Below are 17,602 nucleotides of genomic sequence, written 5' to 3'. Positions count from 1 at the left end.
TACTGTCATTATAGTCCCTGTATGTCACAACTTACTGTCACATTAATCCTCAACCCAATAGGTATATTATCAAAACAGTATAATTTAAAAATAATTACCTTTTGCATGTCACTCATAAAATTCCATCCATGTTGCTTATAGTCCCCCAAGTCTTCATGGAGTAGTGTGAGGAACCATTTCCAGTTGTCTTTGTTCTCTACATCAACTATAGCATATGCAACCACATATATGTTATTGTTTGCATCTTGGCCAACAGCTGAAAGTAATTGGCCACCATAGTAACCCTTCAAGAAACACCCATCAAGCCCAATGAAGGGTCTACAACCAGCCTTAAACCCTCGCTTGCATGCCTCCAAACTTATGTAGATTCTTTGGAATTGTGGTGGACCATTAGGCATAGGAATGCAATTAATCTTCACTGTTGAACCATCATTACTCCTACGCAACTCATGAGCATAGTCCCATATCCTCCCATATTGTTCCTTCAAACTCCCTTCAACTAACTCTCTAGCTTTTTTCATTGCTCTAAACAATTTGGTTTCATTGACATGAACACCAAATTCTCTCTTCATCCAATCAAAGACCTCTATGTAAGTGATATTTGGTTGGACTCTCAATTTCTTCTCTAATTTGCTCACGACCCACTTTGTATTTGCTTTAGAATTTTTGAACACCCTACAACATGAATGTTCGGTTTCAAATGTCTTAATTTGAAAGCTCCTATTCACATTACTCCATGAACAAAATATTTCCCAATGACACTCTTCATTCTTGCATTTTGCTCTTGCCCTTACCTTGTCATTCTTTGCCCACCTAAATTCTCTACCTAATGCTATAGAATAATCACTAACAGCCTTTTTAAAGGTTGTTAGTGTTTCAAACTCCATGCCTTTTTCTAGATGGACTTGACCAAATTCAGCTTCATTAAATTGTGGAAATACCTCTCTCTCCTTGCCTTCAAATTCATCATCAGTGCTAATGGGACTTTTTAACTCCTCTGAATGATAAGAATTATGTTCTTCTTCACTACTTGAATGAATAACATTTTCATGAATGATATTCTCTTGAACATCACCTCCATCATCATCATTATGCCATACAAATGCTGCATCTAAATCTGCATTCTCAGCATCAGAATCATCATCCACCTCAGTGTAAGCATCCGAATCACCATCCACCACACTATCCACCTCAGTCTCAGCATCATAATCACCATCCACCTCAGTCTCAGCATCAGAAACTTGCACCTCCACCTCAGGCTCATTTTGCACCTCCACATCAGGCTCATTTTGCACTTCCACCTCCACCTCAGACACATTTTGCACAGGCTCAGCATCAGTCACATTTTGCCCCTCCACCTCAGGCTCAGCTTCACTTGCAGGTGTGATGATTAGAGGTACCTCGATGCCATGTTCAAAATACAACTCAATCTCATTGTTGTTATCCTTAGCAACACTAACCATGTCCATAAAGTCTTTATCATTAACCAATTCCCTTAAACCATCAAGCATGGTCATCTTAGGGAGCAAATACCATATATGGCTAATGTTAAAGTAGCGCCCACACTTCTTCACCATGGCTTCTAAGTCTAATTTGTTGAGGAAATCAACTTCAAGTCCTTCCCACACACACATTTGACCTCGAATGTACTGCAAGTCGGCACTTCCAAACTTGATGAAATTTCCACCATGGTGGAAGATCAGTGTTAACTCAGTTTCAGTTTCCATCCTAAAAATGATAGCAAAACAATAATTTAAAAACACATTCAAATACATTACATTTTTATGAAACCCTAAAAAAATTCCTAATCTTAAAATACAACTATATAATATAACTAAACATCCACAAATACACTTCTACAACATCATTAAACAAAAAGAAACACAAGTATGAAAAAAGCCCTAAAATAGCAACATTGTTAACAACCACATAGACACTAACACACTATAAACTTGAAAAATGTGTTTTTGAGGAAACAACAACAACAAAAAAACTTAAGAAACTACTAAACCCAACACAAGAACACCATTATTAAGGACACAAAAGTGACGAAAAACAGAATAGATTGACGAAAAATTTTACCTTGTTTTGCCGAAATCGCACGCTGTCTCGATGATGATGAACAAAACAATGAAGTTAATAATCAATAACAATGGAGGAAGGGTGATTGATGAAGAAGATGAGTGACAATTGCTTTGTCACTTTGAGAAAGGAAGAGTGAAAATGAGAGGAGATAGAGAGATGAAACAAAATAGAACCATCTACCGTAAAAAAAAAAAAAATCCATCTACCTTTTTTTTTATTTTTTTACCATCAATTTGGTCCCTGCCTACGTGGCATCAATTTTTAAAAAGAAATGACACGTATTGGTCAGTAAAGTCAACAAAATGGCCACATCAGCACTACCAAACGGTTCTTTGATGCAAACTAACGTCGGGGACTATTCTGATTAACGGAAGTTACTTTCAGGGACCTTAAATTGTTTTTTGATGATTCAGGGACTAGTATGACAGCGAGTGCCACTTTCAGGGACCAAAGTGACAGTTTGCTCAATAAAATTCTAAATTGAAGTACTTGACATTACCAGTTGCAAATTTCTGTTTAATTTTATATTCATTTTTAAATTGTATATATAACATAATTAGAGGCAAATGATGACTTTATTTGTAGATATTCGATTCCTCAATAATATTTTATTTTTTAAGATAATAATTAGTTTTGCGTTGATTTTAATGATAAAATGAGTTTCATTTACTTAAACACTTTTATTACTAGTAATTAGTGGAATTGTTAGACTAGCACTTAAAAAGCATTAGAAATTCTAATTACAAAACAATTTATTCACAAAACTGAAACTAATTACAAAGACAACAGCCTTACAAAATTAAGATCCATAAAATTTTCGTTTCTCTTTGTGTATTATTCACCATTTTTCATATAATTATACATCATTTAGTATTATTTTTCAAAACATAACCCTACTTTGCATTGAAATACGTAAAGTTAACTATAAATACATTTTTGGCAAAATTACATCATTGGTCCTTTATCTTATTTATTTGTAACACTTTGGTCCTTTATCTTTTACCATGTAACATATAGGTCCTTTATCTTATTTATTTATAACACGTTTGTAACATTTTAGTCCTTTATCTTTTATTTTTCCCATATAGGTCCTTTATCTTTTATAATATTTACATATAAATCCTTGTTTTTTCTTATTTTTTATTAAAAATTGTGAATTTTATTTTGTTAAATAGTTTTTTATTTAAATTTAATAAATCCAGATTTTGTTGAACACTGTTTATCAATCTTCATCGATATCTTCATATATTCATCTTCTTTCTTAAAAAATAAAAAAACTTAAAATTATAACAATCACCCACATCAATTAAAATTATAAAAAATTGAATCAATTTCATGATTTTTCAAAGACTAAGAACATGTTCAAATTGAGAATAAATCAAAGACTAATGAAGTGATGCCAGTAAATGTGATATCATCGCCACTCTGCCACATGCAGTGGAGAAACTGTGTTGTTTCCTTTCCTTTTTGTTTTTTTTTCTTCATATTTGTTCAATGTAGTACTTAACTATAGTTATACATCTATAAACCCAGAAATACAAAAAAAAAAAAATTCAACATCTTCATCACCAAAAAATAAAAAATCCAGAAAAGTTCATTACCCAAAAATTCTGAAAATCAAATATTAAAAACTCAAGCTTCAATATTCAATTTTTCCCCAAATCTTGAAACCTAAAAATCTTCACAACCAAATTGATGGGTTTCACAAAAACAATTTCACTAAATTTTCCACAATTGTATAGTCGAAATATTGATAATCGTTGGATTAAAATTGAATAGTTTAAATTTTATAATGTTTATTTCAATTTTTTAAAACAAGACTAAAAAATTGAACCGGTGAAATATGACAGTTTGGTTTCAATCCACCGACGTATTATTGGGTAGATAGTTGAAATCCAAATATTTTCAGGTGTTGCCATGCATTCATTCAATTGTCATAGAAAAGAATTCCAACATGCTTTTAGTAATGCACACAAGTTGGTCATTTCATCAGTCATATGTCATGATTAAGAAAAACAAGAAAGCAACAACTCTCTATAGTACAATTGGGGACATCAATGTCTTTCATCATAACTTAAATCATTTTTAATGTTGATTCATATAGTAAGTAAATTGGTTTACGCTAAAAAAAAAAAAAAAAAGTAAATTGGCTTGCCTCATAAGTCATCAATGAATATAATCATGAAAATGGAAGGCAAAGCTGAATCAAAGTTGATTAGTTATACATAAATTTGGTTATCCTATATATTTTTTAGATAGTTGTTCTTTGTCCGTCTCAATTGATAAAAATTTCTCTCATTTTCTAAAAGATATTTTTTTTGTAATGTAAATTTTATCGAAACATATTTTCTAATAGTATAAAAATCCTATTAAAAAATATATTTTAATAAGATTTTTTTTTAGTATGAGCAATATGTCGAGCGAAAAACAACCATCTATTTTTTAATTTACTTATACAAACTCTAGTCAAATATTGATAGTCATGCTGGTTGCAACAACTCAATTAGTTTATAAATATTTATTAGAAAATTATATATTTGATGTCTTATAAAAGTAGGACAGCAGTGCATAAAGTAATAATTTTTAAAATGAAAAATATTAGTATAGTTAATATTTTATTCTTTTTAGAAAATTGAAGGACATATAGTTGAAACATGTCTAAAAGAAAGTGAGTCCAATTTTTCAATATCCTTTTAACATAAACTTTATTTGATGATAATGAAATTGAATGTTGGCAAACAGAACTAACATAACCCTCTAATGTACAATGGATCCTCACAGCTAATGCTCCTAATTTAACAACATAGAGAATTATTTTATTTATTCTTAATAAAAAGCTAATTTAATCCTAAATATACTTTCTAAGCACAACACTCTTCTCTTTGCATCCTCAATTGCTTGTAGAAATTTCCAATAAAAGCTTCAGCTCAATTTAATTAAGGATATAATAATCAAATTTCATAAAAAAATAATGAAATTATAATGGATATAGTTAACGGACTCATGTGCTTAAGTTAAAGAAATAATTATTAAGCTGAAATTTTTTCATAATTTCTCAAATTAAACATAATGGCTTGAAGTTTACTTACAAAGATAAATAATTACCCTTTTATTTCACAGCAGTTGGTATGTGTAATTTAAATTATAACTTAAAATTTGATCATTTTAAGCTATAATTTGATCGACATAATAAATACTAACTTAGTCGTTAAATCAAAACTCTTCTTTATTTAAAAAAAATTCAATCATGTTTGAAAAAATAAATTTTCTATTAAAAATAATTGTGATGCTGATGCACACAATTTATAATATGAGTATAAAAAAAAACACAATTTATAATATGTGATGCAAATAAAAAAAAGTATTAGTGGTAACTGAAACAAAATCAATATTTCTTAATAAAAAAAATCGTGGATGAAAGGCATTTAAGTATTTGAATTATTATTATTTTTTTTGCTTTCGCACCGGTTTCCGACCCACCAAAGGTGGACGACTAATCCGGCTGTGCGTAGAGGCATGCGCACTGGCCAAGCGTTGTTCCCTCTGGGAATCGAACCTGGTATTCCCCGGATACGTCCTTGGAAGGAGCTCCTTGCCACTGGAGCCCAAGCAACTTGGTTAAGTATTTGAATTATTAGTCAAACAAAAAAAAAAAAGTACTTGAATTGTTTCCTTTATAATACAAAAATTAAATGCAAAATTATAAGAAAGAATGTGGTGAAAGCAAGCATTTAATGAGGACTTATAAAATAAGCCTCAAATTTATATAATAAAGATAAAGATTTCTTTTTTGTCAAGTTAGCCTCATGATTCCAAATTATACCTAAAAGTGAATAATATATGGAAAAAATGAAACGTATCAATTTGCAATATGTTAACTTCACACAGTTTTACAATTTTTACAAAAAATTACTATTTAGGATGTTTAAAGAGTGCCCTAAAGATACTCGTTAACATTTTACTTAATACATAAAAATAAATATTAGTATATAAGATATTACATAATTTAATATTATTGATTTTTTTAATAATTTTTAATATTAAATAACTTAACATATTAATCTGTGATTAACTACTTGTTTTGGGACAAAGATATGTACAAGTCAATGAAGTCCTAGTTTCCTAGAAAAATCACCAATATTGACCATAAAATTGGGTATTAACATGATATAGTGATATCTATCTAGGCCCCTAGCTAAGAGTCAACATAAGCAAGTATGATAGAAAAACTGTAACAGGTAATAGACAAATGACAGTTGAAGAATACAAATATGCTTTTATCAATTATCTCTGATAGCTTTTTAATACAAAAAGCAACCCTTTGGTGAAGAAGAGTTTATTTTTTCTATATCTCAGATACAAGCAGAAATACACATATATATCTGACATGAAATCAAGTTGACTGCGAGATATCCAGCTAATACTTATACTTTTTTAGGAACATGTAATTGTAGTTAACATATCTATATGCTTCCTATTTGCAAACGACTTTTAATATGATTGGCATCTTCCACGATCTTTTGAATAAATTCATATTCGTACCTGCAAAAGTATGTACAAGATCTTTCAATTCAGTTATGCAGATAGTTTTGAATTTATTCAGTCAGAAAACATATAATGTTTAATATGGCTATAATTTTTCAAAAGAACAAGCTGCCACATAGAATAGAAAACCTGCACTGAAACCTCAAACAAAACTTATACAACAAAATAGTCATGTCTTTCTTGTTAGTCAAATCATGCTTAAATTAATAGCCTTTGGTCATCAACCATACACTCAAAAGTATCCAATAGATTATCCAAACCCTTGTGATTCTCCCCAACTGCCTTCAAAGCAAACACTAACAGCATTATCAGAAGGAAAAAGTAAAACCGATCCAGGACAAACCTCAAGCTCAAATTCTTCATACTCTTCCACATTTTTTTCCCCATTCAACTGCTTCCTTTGCAACTTCTTCACCATAAACCCTTTTGAGAGTGCTTCACATGCTTCAACACAAGACAAAATCTTGTCAAAACCTAACTCATTAGATTCACATTTCTGCATCCAAATATGAGACAAAGATGTAATTGAACCATATTTGGTAATAGTAACAGTAATGGCACAGGTCCTCCATAACCACTAGTTACATCATCACCATTTCGACGAATTGAAATTTTCTTAACTTCATCATTCACAACAACACCACCATCATCATCATTCACTTGATTCACAGTTTCAACCCTAGAATTATTGAAAATAACATCTTCAACATCATTTTTCAAACCAGCACTATCAATATCAATCAAGTTTGAATCTTTATCACAAAACAAATCATGGGCATCTTCAATTTCATCAGAAAACAAACATTTTGACAAATTGGAATCAAATAAGTGAATAAGGAATTGAGATTCAAATTTAACATCAGAAACAGTGGCAATTGTGAGATTCTTGAGACCCATTTTAGCAATTCTGGTAGAATTAAGAGGGTGATTACACTCAAGAGCGTGTTGAAGAATGGTTACATTGATGGAATTAGGGATTGGAGAGGTGAGGATTCGAGAGCAGAGACAAGTTCGAGTGGGTTTGGAACATGAAGGGCAAATTGGTCTTTTGGATTTTCCCTGTGACATTGAGATTAACGTTTTGAGGGATTTTGGTAGAAGGGGTTTGTGTCTGTGATAAGAGTTGAATTGAAATGTGAATTTGGTCTGAGTTAGAGAAAAAGCCATTGTTGGTTTGGGAGGGAAATGTTGGATAAAACCCTAGAATTCTAAGGAAAGGGAATGTGGGGATACGATGTCGTTTAGAGTCTTATGAATCATTTTTTTTTAAAAAAAAAAAAAAATAGTAGATTCATATCGGAGAGAGAAATTCGAAAGTCAAATTTCGACCCCTTATTAGATTTCATTCGAGTTTTCTCTTTCATGATTTTTTCATCTGGTGTTCTGTCTAGTGCGGAGTTTTTGTTTTGATTTTTCGTCTTGGTACGATGTTTGTTTTTGTTCAGATTTGCAGGTTTGTTTTGATCCAAATTCAGTGCAGATTCAATGACATTAACGTTGCAGATTCAAATACATTATTCCAGACATTTGAATTTTTGTCCTATCAATTCTACCACTTGATCAACTAAATTTTTGATTGCACAGAGAAGGAGTGAAATGCCAAATACCTCCCTTTGAAATTTCAAAATTCGTCAAATACCCCATGATATTTGGAAATAGGCAAATAGCCCCCTGAAATTGTAAAACTTCAATCAAATTGCCCCCTGCTCCATTTACTGCGTCTATTTTGATGATGTGGCTGTTAACTGCATATGTGCCACGTCACATGAGGGGAGAGGGGGGGGGGGATTGATCAAGATACACGTCACATGGGGGCGGGGGGGGGGGGGGGGGGGGGGGGGTAATAGATGATAAACTCTATGACTGAATAGCAAAATAGCAATAATATGTGAACTTTCAATAAACTCTCTGACTTCTCCATACATAACACACAGATAATTCACTGAATTTCTGTATTACACATGCAGAAAGGATACAAGGGGCAGAAACTCAGAGGTTTCACGGCTCTAAATTCACTGCAAAATAATTTCTATTTTGGATTTAAGAAACTTCTTCAAGTTGGCAACACGTAGTTTCGATTGTGGCTAATGTAATGTCCCTCAGGCCTATTTCCAGTGCAGTCTGCAAGCCCCATCTGACACCCATTGCTTCGGCCAACATTGGTTCCACTGAGATAAATTCTCTTCAACCTGTTTTAACTGCCATGATGCCATCCTGTTACATTATGCAGAAAACATCCAGTATCGACGATGTGTACATCATAGTGTTTTGATTGACTTGCTCAGCTGGAACTGGTTGCTGTTCCGATTGTCGCCTTAGGGTCACTCTTGGATTGGCTTCATTGTATTCTTATGGATTGGCTTCATTGTTTTAGAGAAAGAGCTAACGTTCGTACCTTACATAATAGCTTTTATGTGGTTAATCTTCGATATGCAAAACAATCTTTAATATGATTAACATCTTTAATATGATTAACATCTTCTATCAAAAAAAAAATCTTCTTTCAAGTCCATATTATGCTCTTCGTATTTGCAAACGACTTTTAATACGATTGGCATCTTCCACGATCTTTTGAATAAATTCATATTCGTACCTGCAAAAGTATGTACAAGATCTGTCAATTCAATTATATAGATAGCTTTGAATTTATTCAGTCAAAAAACATATAAAGTTTAATATGACTATAATTTTTCACAAGAACAAGCCGTCACATAAAATAGAAAACTTGCACCTGAAACTAAAAACAAAACTTTAACAACAAAATATTCATGTCTTTCTTGTTATTCAAATCATGCTTAAATTGATAGATATAAAGAAGACCATATTTCTTTTTTAACAAGTCACATGCTTTTAAAAAGAATGGAATTATACTATATGATGTCCTTAATCTATCACTGGCAGAGTAAAAAATGGTTATTATATGGAATAATACAAATAGAAGTTTTTTGAAGTATATTACATACCCGGTTGTATAAGCCTTTCCGGATAAATTAGACACTTCAAACAAAGCTGACCTCCATTTCTGCACTCTTTCTGAGTTAATTCCAAAATTATTTTCATGTCGATCCATGTCTTTGCCATAACATTTTCTCAGATGCCTTATGTCTGATGGGTCCACTTTGTAAAAGATAGGCCAAACTAATTGATTCTTCAACTTCATACACTCACGAATCTTGACAAGTTCTTCAAGACACCATGAGGAATTTGCATAGTTTTCAGATAAAACAATAATCGAAAGCCTCGATGCTTCAATTGCATTTACAAGAGAGGGTGAAATTTGGTCTCCAGTATGCAGTCCTCCATCATCCATGAAGGTCTTGAATCCCGCTTGAGATAAAGCTTGATAAAGATAACCTGTAAAAGAGTAACGTGTATCTTCTCCTCTAAAACTAAGAAAAATTTGCCATTTGGCCATTGAATGTTTCAGAATATCTAGTGTTGTTTTCCATTCTTCAATTGGTCTACTTTTTAAGAAAGATCCCACATCTTTAATTGTTCTAGGTAACCCTTCACATTCTAAAGCAACTTCATATGCCACATTCAATAAGTCAAATCTCGAGTATTTCTCATCATCATAAAAACATGAATGTTTTTGAAACAAACTCCAAGCTTCCAGTCTAGATAAAGGATCAAGTTGAATCTCCCTTTGACCGGACAACAAGTCACAATCTTTTTGGCAACAAGTGGTCAAAAGAATCTTGCAGCGATTACTATTACAAGGAATGCCTATATCTTCTGGGTCGAATTTTGCTGGAACATTATCAAAAATGACTAGAATTGGACAATTCATACTTTCTATTGTTGAGAATATTTCTCTGGCTCTTCCAGATTCACTGTTTTTATCAAATTTCATATTTAATGAGTTAGCAATTTCATCTTGCATTGTTCTAATATTTGAATTTTGGGTTACCTTGACAAATAAAACCTCATGAAAAATCTCTAAATACTTTACTTTTTTGGCCATTGCTTCCACCAATGTTGTTTTACCCGAGCCCTGGCTACCATACAATCCAATCATAGAACTATCATCTTTCAATGCCACAAAAAGTTGATCGGAGATCTTCTCTCTAGAATTAAAACACATTAAATTTCCTGAAGAGAAGTGTTCTAAACTTGGAATTGGAGTTGAAGATTCCTGAATGTAATTTCCTGAAGGTACTTTCGTGTTCTGTTCCATTACTCTTTTCAACAATTTTTTAAATTGTTTTCTTGTTATTGCTTGTGCCGACAGATTCTCCAACTGTTGTATGAGTATATCTGTTTCCTTTAGCCACTCAAACACAACATCGCTAACCTTTCCAGTTTTATTATGAGTTCTTTCAATTTTGTCACGCACAAAATCTCGATGTGTAACCAATCAGTTCTTTTCTTTTTTGAAATCAACTGGAAAAATAATATAGAATAAGTATATGTATATGCATTGCAAAATTTTATATAGAAATATGTAAATCAGCATAGTTTTTAGCGTGCGTGTGTATATAAGGGAGAAATCAAATTACAATTAGTAGTATTTGAATAATGTTACACTGTTCAAATAACACTTTAAAGAATATAAATTTTAAAATCTAATACCTATAATTAATTGATAGTCGTTTTTTTTTTTGACGGATTAATTGATAGTCGCTATTAAATTAATTATAGGTAATATGCTTTATATCATATATAGATTATTTATGTTAAATTTTACAAAAATTTAAAATCGTTTAATATGTTATTGAAATAGATTAAGATTAATGGTATTAAATAACATACCAAATAATTTTCAATTTCTTTAAAAAAAATTATGGATAATCCATATGATATAAAATTTCAATCCAATGGTGAATTTTGTAAAATTCGTGTTCGTTATACTATTATTCATTAATTTGTGCACCATAAAAGACTTTCTACACTATTGCACATCAGCCAAAGCCTATATATATATATAAGACCCAAGAGGACTATTTTTAAATGATTTATGAAAATATTATAAAAATATTAATCCTTTTGTAAAAAAAAACATATTTAATCCTTAAATTAAGTAAATATATATTTTGAGCATTATGTGAAATATATGGTGGATTATAGGATGAGGGCTCTATTAAGTCCCTCACCGGTGTATCATTTAATTTCACTGTTCGATTAAATTAATCTGCTTGATCTAATATTTCATCACCACACTAGATCCAATTTCTAAATCTCACTCTTTCTCTCTATGCTTGAACTTTTTTTCCTCTATGTTTCCCTCTCCATTGCCTATACAGTACTCTTTTAAATCTTAATGATATTTTTGGCCATGTGAAGTTGGAATTTAGTGCCTAGGACCAACTTGCTACGTATAAAAAAACACTTTTTACAATTGTTTTGATTGAATTAGCAGTTTATAATGTTGCTTTCCAATTTTAAGTTCGAATGATAATAAATACTAACATGTTTCTCTTTCGATGTCAATGTTTTGGGCAAATGAGTTCTCATTGATTATAAGATGCCATTGAGAGTTTGGAAAAAACTGGTTTCTATTATAGAGCAAAATTTGGTGGACTTTGTGAAATTTCACCATTGAAGCATCATGGGACGGTTACACAATTGGAGAGAGGTATAGACATGATTGTGTGTGGGAATATGTTGATGTTCTAATGTTTATCTTTAATGAATCTCAACCATTAACCAAATCGGATGGTGTATTTTGTCTACCTCACCGGTGAAGGACTTAATAGAGCTCTCACCCTAGAATCCACCAAAATATACACTACAAGAAAACACATTTTTCGCAACGAAAAAAGTCGTTGGGAAATGTCAAAAGTTGTTGCAAAAGAGCTTTACCCCAACAACCAAAAAGTCGCTGCTGGTTGTTGCGATAAGTTCCGTTACAAAAAGTTTTGCAGCGAAATTTAATATTGTTGCCGTTTATTGGTTTTTTGCAACAATATTATTTGTTGCCATTTTTTAAAATTTTGTTGGGATAAGTTAACTTTTCCAACAAAAATTGTTGTTATATCTAACTTATCTTAACAACTAAAGTTGTTGCGATAACATTTTTTTCAACAATTTGTAATCTTTGTTATTATATTTTTTTTTTCTTTTGCCCATAATAAAAGTTGTAGCCATAGAGTTTATTTATAAGTTGTAGCCATATAGTTTGACATTTAAATATAAATTATTTTCGTAACGAAAAAAAATGAACACAATATAAATAAATTTAATTAACATAAATAAATAAATATCATAAATTTGGTTTACATAAGAGTTATGTTTGTTTCCCTTCAAAGAAACACACGAATTTCTCTACCAAACTTAAAAAGAAAACAGAAACACAAGAAAATGAGGAAAAATATAAAATAAGATTACAACATATATTAATTAAATCTCCTAACTTTATCTTGACCCTCTCTTCGTAAAGTAGTTGAAGCTTCCATGATTTCCCTGCAATTTTTAGCCAAATTTTTTTTACAAGTTTAGTATGTCAATGAATAATGTATAAAAGTAAATATATTAAAAAAAAAAAAGGTCAGCTACCAAAAACAATTAAATTATTAAATAACATAATTATAGAACTCAACTTATGCACTTATTAATACAAATTAAGAGTAATATAAAAAATGTACCAAAGAAAAAGAGTAAAATAAGAAAATAAGAATACCTTTGTGCCCATATGTTACCAGTACTTTCAACTCTATGATCATGGTATGCTGCATTGTTCCTAACACTAGAAAATTGTCCAGCCTATATAAATGTTCAAATCAAAACACAAAGATCAATGAAAGATTAAAAATACTAAACTAATAAACTTGTAAAAAAATATTGATTTATTATTATTTTTTACTATTTAATCCATACTTACAGTAAAAGGATTCCTTCTAAAAAAAATATGTGCCAATTTTTCCTCAAGTTGCTTCTCCATGCGGTTATTCAAGCTGTCTTTGGGTCTCTTCGAATTGTGTTTCCATTTCTTGTCTTTTGCGACGCTCTTCTTGAAGTTGAGTTTCAACCTCTCTTTCAATTTTATTTTTATATCATGTCTCTTTTTACGTTCACTTGCTAACTCTTGATTTAAAGCTGAAGATTTTCCTCTTGTTGGTTTAATTCCAACTCCAAGACCGCGACAATACCCAATTCGCTTTCCCACAATTGATTGGAAAGCCTCATTAATAATTTGGTCTTCATCAACATCTTCATTAATGTCTTGCAATATATCAGAAGTTGCTTCTTGGACCTTCAACTATTAAAGGAAAGTAAATCAAAATTATAATTCATAATTGAAAATAAAAGTTCATTGAAACTATTAATAAATATAATAATTAAGTCATACATGAACTTGTTTGTCAAAAAAAAAAAAAAGTCATACATGAACTTCTCTAGCTCCATCTATCCATTCTCCACTATTCTTCATATGAGTCATTTGCCATAAATCTTGAAAATTAGGCTCTTTTCAAGTCTCAGGATTTCTCTAAAAATACAAACACAAAACATTATATTAATACATTATAATATAATAGAAAATTAGTAATAAATTGTCATCTTTTAATATATTATTACCGCATCATAGCTAATAGCTTGAAAAGATTTTCGTCCACATATATAATTGATGACTTGTTTTGCTTTGTTTGATTTGTTCCTTTCACTCATTGCCTAAGATAATACAAAAAAAAAAAAAAAACTTTAATTTATATTGCATTATACATCTTAATTAGTAAATCTATAATATTTTAATTCCAAAATACCTTGTACTCAGGGCTTGAAAAATAATTTACCAAATATGCCCAATCATCTTCATCCACTTCATCAGGTTTGTTCTCTAAAGGTTGCTCATTTGTTTCAAATTTTTTATAGTGGCTATGAAGTCTTGCCCTATGATTTCGGGAGAGTCTTCTTGATGTTTCAAGTATAACATCTCTATTATGCTCTCATTCATCAATGTCAAAAGTATCCTACATTTAATGACGGAAATAAAAATCATTATTAAATACTATTAACTCAAGAAACAAAAAACCATGTGTATGAAATTAAGATTACCAGAACTTTTGATACTATATTTTCTTTATCATCTTCAGAAATGTCTTTCCAATTCTCAACATTGAGAGGGGCACGCTTCTTAGTAATAGTGGAGAATTCAGTAACAAAACCAGAAGCTCCTGGCCCAACGACTACCATTTTATCGTCCGGAATAAAAACATCTAATTTTCCTGTAGCACTCTTCCTCTTTTTCTTTGCAACACCTAAACCTGCAGTTTTACCTCTTCCATTTTTTTTTTTTTGGTACATTCTTTTTATTTATATCAAGAACATAAAAAGAAGTTAAGATAGACTCAAAGAAGCATGGTTAAAAAAAAGAAGGAAATTAACATAAAAAGAAGTCAAATTATTCTACCTTTTTGAAGTAAATCCATATTAGCACTTGGAAGGGTTTGGATGAATTGAATTTGATTGATGATTTGGATGCTCCATTATGAGATTCTCATGGTGTAAGCAAGTGGAGTTTGCAGAGCATATTTAGATTCATGACAGAATGTTTATAAATGAGTAGAGGTTTGAAATGGTTTCCTATATTGGCAGTTTCCAAAAAAAGTGCAGCATATATGATTAGTGGAAACATTTGATTTTTCATCTTAGAATGAAAATAAATTCAGCAGCTAAATTTTACAATTCATTTAGCGCCTAAAAAATTATACAGTGAGAAAACTGCAATGTAAGTTCATGGCTTCCAGCATTTTCTCACCACTAAGTGAGTCACTAAGCAAGAAAAAGTGATTTATAAATTAATACGGTGGATTAGTCTGATGCAAAAAAAAAAGGGTGGGTTAGTTACCTAATTGATAGGCATGAATTTTTTTTGGTTTACACGATAGACATGAATTACTTACTTAGTGATAGGCATGAATTTTTTTTTTTTTTATAAGCACTAATAGGCATGAATTGGTTACCTGATTGATATAATTTTTTTTTTTTGTCTTCAATGTTTTTTTTTTGAACTTATTGTGGATAAATTAAATATTAAATACTGCAGCACGTATGTAATTTATTTATTTTTTTAATCCACAATATTATTTATGTGTAAACGTAATGAGCTATATGAAAAATCATATACATCCTCCATGGCACAAAACAAGTACTGATTTATTTATTTATTTTCCGTAAGAGGAAGTTCATTTCTTTTATTATTTTTTTAAGCACAAGCATTATTATTATTATTATTATTATTATTATTATTATTATTATTATTATTATTATTTCTTGGGTTTAATATAGTTTTATCCTGTAAAATTATCAAATTTTGTATTTAATTCCTATAAAAAAATGGAATATTGAATTACTAAGAGAACTGAGTTAAATTATAGCAAATTAGAGTTAAATTATTGAATTATTAGGAAGTTGTTTCTTTAAGTATTTAATTATTTTAAATTTAAATAAAATTACCACCCACTACCTAAAATTAAGGATGTGATTGTTGTTTTTAGCAACGATCTCGTTACAATATTGCTGATAATGTATTATACTTCCCAACAACACTTAAATTGTTGCAAAAAAGTCGCAGCAAAAACTATCAATTCTTGTAGTGTATATATAGTATAAAGAAAATAATTGAATTTTTTATTAAAAAAAAAGAAAAAGAAAGGAAATTGAACTCACCCGTATTGTTGCAGCAGCCTGACATTAAGGATGAGTGTAGTAACTTCAAATTAAACAAGAAAGTCAACAAATAAAAGAAGGGTGCTGCTAAACAGTGCCCCTGGGACACTGTTTAAGGAACAATAAATTAAATGGGTCCCACTTATTAAACCTTGATAAAAGTAAAAAGTCTGCAATTAATAAAACACCACCGTTTTTTTTTTATTTTTTTTTATTTTGCAAACAGTAAACACAACAAACTATGAGATCTGTTGAGCCATTGAACAAAAATCGTTCCTTTTCCTTTTCTGGTGAAAGATGATATTGAACGCCGGGGAAATCATTGGTGAATAGTCGCCGGCGAAAAGGAATGTTGGGTCGGTGAGATTCGTCAACGAAGAGATCAAGCTAGACATAGGTTAAAGCAAACCAGTTTCACCGGCAAGACGGCAGCGAAAATTTCGACCGATGAGCATGGTTGCCGGCCGAAGAGCTTATCTGCGGAAAAAAAACAAATCAATCATCGGAGTCGCCGGAAACTCAACTTGTATCAATTGTTGAATGAAGAATCGGAGAAGAAGAAGATGAGGGTGGATGGTATGCAAAGTGGTGAGAGAAATAGTACCTAGAAGAAAGAGGTGGAAAGCTAATAGACAAAGCGTTTTATATTTTTAGGTTTTTTTATTTAATTTAATTATCAGCAGATGTACTCTGTCTCTTCAACCAAGGTAAAACGTGTGGGATCCAGTTACTTTATTGTTTCTTAAACAGTGCCCCAGGGGCACTGTTTAGCATTTGCCATAAAAGAATAGGGAAAAATTGAAATACTCACTTTACCTTATATTTTCAATCACCCGTAAGCTTACAATTAGTAGAAAATTTAAGATTGAGGATTTGAGGTTGACACTGATTTTGCTCATTTGAGAATTGAGATTGAAGATGTGAATCCTTTTTGCTTATTTTAATGAGAATTTGTGTGAGAAATTAGTATGTAATGTGTTGATTGTTAGAAGGGATAGGTAGGGTACAGTCGAGAAGGTAGCTAGTGTGTTAATTCAATCTTATCTTAAAATTTTGAGGTATATATTATTTTGTTGATTTTTCAAACATTTGGAGACTATGAAAATGAAGCAGAGGGAACAAATTGTGAACTATAAATCATTTTTAACATGTAAAGCATCTAGATATAGAAAAAATGCATTTAATAATACAAAAAATTCATTGTTTAAAAAATTAAAAGCATAAATTTTAAGAAAATATTTCTACATTTATCTTCTTAATATTAGTCAAGTATTTATTAGCATTTTCCAACATAGATAAAGCGAAGGTTGACAAACAAATTTTCACAACAATAAACTGTCACAAAAATATAACAACTCTGCATTGA

At 30.7% G+C, this 17,602-nt stretch overlaps 3 protein-coding genes across 6 annotated transcripts; all 3 read right to left on the bottom strand.

Annotated features, from left to right (window-relative positions):
• Nucleotides 1-6,341: 6,341 nt before the first annotated feature.
• LOC123910062 lies at nucleotides 6,342-8,355 on the bottom strand. The gene is made up of 2 exons (XM_045961097.1): nucleotides 6,974-8,355; nucleotides 6,342-6,627 (listed from the first exon to the last, which is right to left on the bottom strand). Exon 1 carries the CDS (start codon nucleotides 7,795-7,797, stop codon nucleotides 7,105-7,107), a length of 693 nt encoding a protein of 230 aa, XP_045817053.1. The 5' UTR covers nucleotides 7,798-8,355; the 3' UTR covers nucleotides 6,342-6,627; nucleotides 6,974-7,104.
• Nucleotides 8,356-8,494: 139 nt separating this feature from the next.
• LOC123910043 (probable disease resistance protein At1g61190) lies at nucleotides 8,495-17,339 on the bottom strand. 3 transcript variants are annotated; one of them, XM_045961072.1, is made up of 4 exons: nucleotides 17,053-17,339; nucleotides 16,237-16,713; nucleotides 9,594-11,013; nucleotides 8,495-9,223 (listed from the first exon to the last, which is right to left on the bottom strand). In XM_045961072.1, the coding sequence occupies exons 3-4, from the start codon at nucleotides 10,805-10,807 to the stop codon at nucleotides 9,145-9,147; spliced, it is 1,293 nt and encodes a 430-aa protein (XP_045817028.1). In that variant the 5' UTR covers nucleotides 10,808-11,013; nucleotides 16,237-16,713; nucleotides 17,053-17,339; the 3' UTR covers nucleotides 8,495-9,144. The 3 variants fall into 3 exon arrangements, with proteins under 3 accessions (XP_045817028.1, XP_045817035.1, XP_045817043.1); XM_045961079.1 differs by lacking the exon at nucleotides 17,053-17,339 and adding an exon at nucleotides 16,841-17,040; XM_045961087.1 differs by lacking the exon at nucleotides 16,237-16,713.
• LOC123910069 lies at nucleotides 12,800-16,238 on the bottom strand. Of its 2 annotated transcripts, XM_045961107.1 has the most exons (8): nucleotides 14,978-16,238; nucleotides 14,623-14,872; nucleotides 14,331-14,537; nucleotides 14,146-14,238; nucleotides 13,955-14,056; nucleotides 13,451-13,828; nucleotides 13,250-13,332; nucleotides 12,800-13,032 (listed from the first exon to the last, which is right to left on the bottom strand). In XM_045961107.1, exons 5-8 carry the CDS (start codon nucleotides 14,006-14,008, stop codon nucleotides 12,966-12,968), a joined length of 582 nt encoding a protein of 193 aa, XP_045817063.1. In that variant the 5' UTR covers nucleotides 14,009-14,056; nucleotides 14,146-14,238; nucleotides 14,331-14,537; nucleotides 14,623-14,872; nucleotides 14,978-16,238; the 3' UTR covers nucleotides 12,800-12,965. The 2 variants fall into 2 exon arrangements, with proteins under 2 accessions (XP_045817063.1, XP_045817072.1); XM_045961116.1 differs by lacking the exons at nucleotides 14,331-14,537; nucleotides 14,623-14,872.
• Nucleotides 17,340-17,602: the final 263 nt, after the last annotated feature.

This window comes from Trifolium pratense, linkage group LG1, assembly GCF_020283565.1.
Source record: "Trifolium pratense cultivar HEN17-A07 linkage group LG1, ARS_RC_1.1, whole genome shotgun sequence".
In the NCBI taxonomy this organism is placed as follows: Eukaryota; Viridiplantae; Streptophyta; class Magnoliopsida; order Fabales; family Fabaceae; genus Trifolium; species Trifolium pratense.
Note: the sequence above shows the minus strand (reverse complement) of the source record. Positions and strands in the feature narration are given on the sequence as shown.

What these genes read in the sequence shown, in the direction of transcription:
- LOC123910043 (XM_045961072.1), bottom strand. Translation starts at nt 10,807, where the DNA reads ATGGAACAGAACACGAAAGTACCTTCAGGAAATTACATTCAGGAATCT. An exon ending in GGAAAGGCTTATACAACCGG is followed by an intron (nt 9,224 to 9,593) that starts GTATGTAATATA and finishes ATACTTTTGCAG; the next exon opens with GTACGAATATGAATTTATTC.
- LOC123910062 (XM_045961097.1), bottom strand. Translation starts at nt 7,797, where the DNA reads ATGGCTTTTTCTCTAACTCAGACCAAATTCACATTTCAATTCAACTCT.
- LOC123910069 (XM_045961107.1), bottom strand. Translation starts at nt 14,008, where the DNA reads ATGACTCATATGAAGAATAGTGGAGAATGGATAGATGGAGCTAGAGAA. An exon ending in TTAGAAGGAATCCTTTTACT is followed by an intron (nt 13,333 to 13,450) that starts GTAAGTATGGAT and finishes ACATTTATATAG; the next exon opens with GCTGGACAATTTTCTAGTGT. An exon ending in GGTAACATATGGGCACAAAG is followed by an intron (nt 13,033 to 13,249) that starts GTATTCTTATTT and finishes TAAAAATTGCAG; the next exon opens with GGAAATCATGGAAGCTTCAA.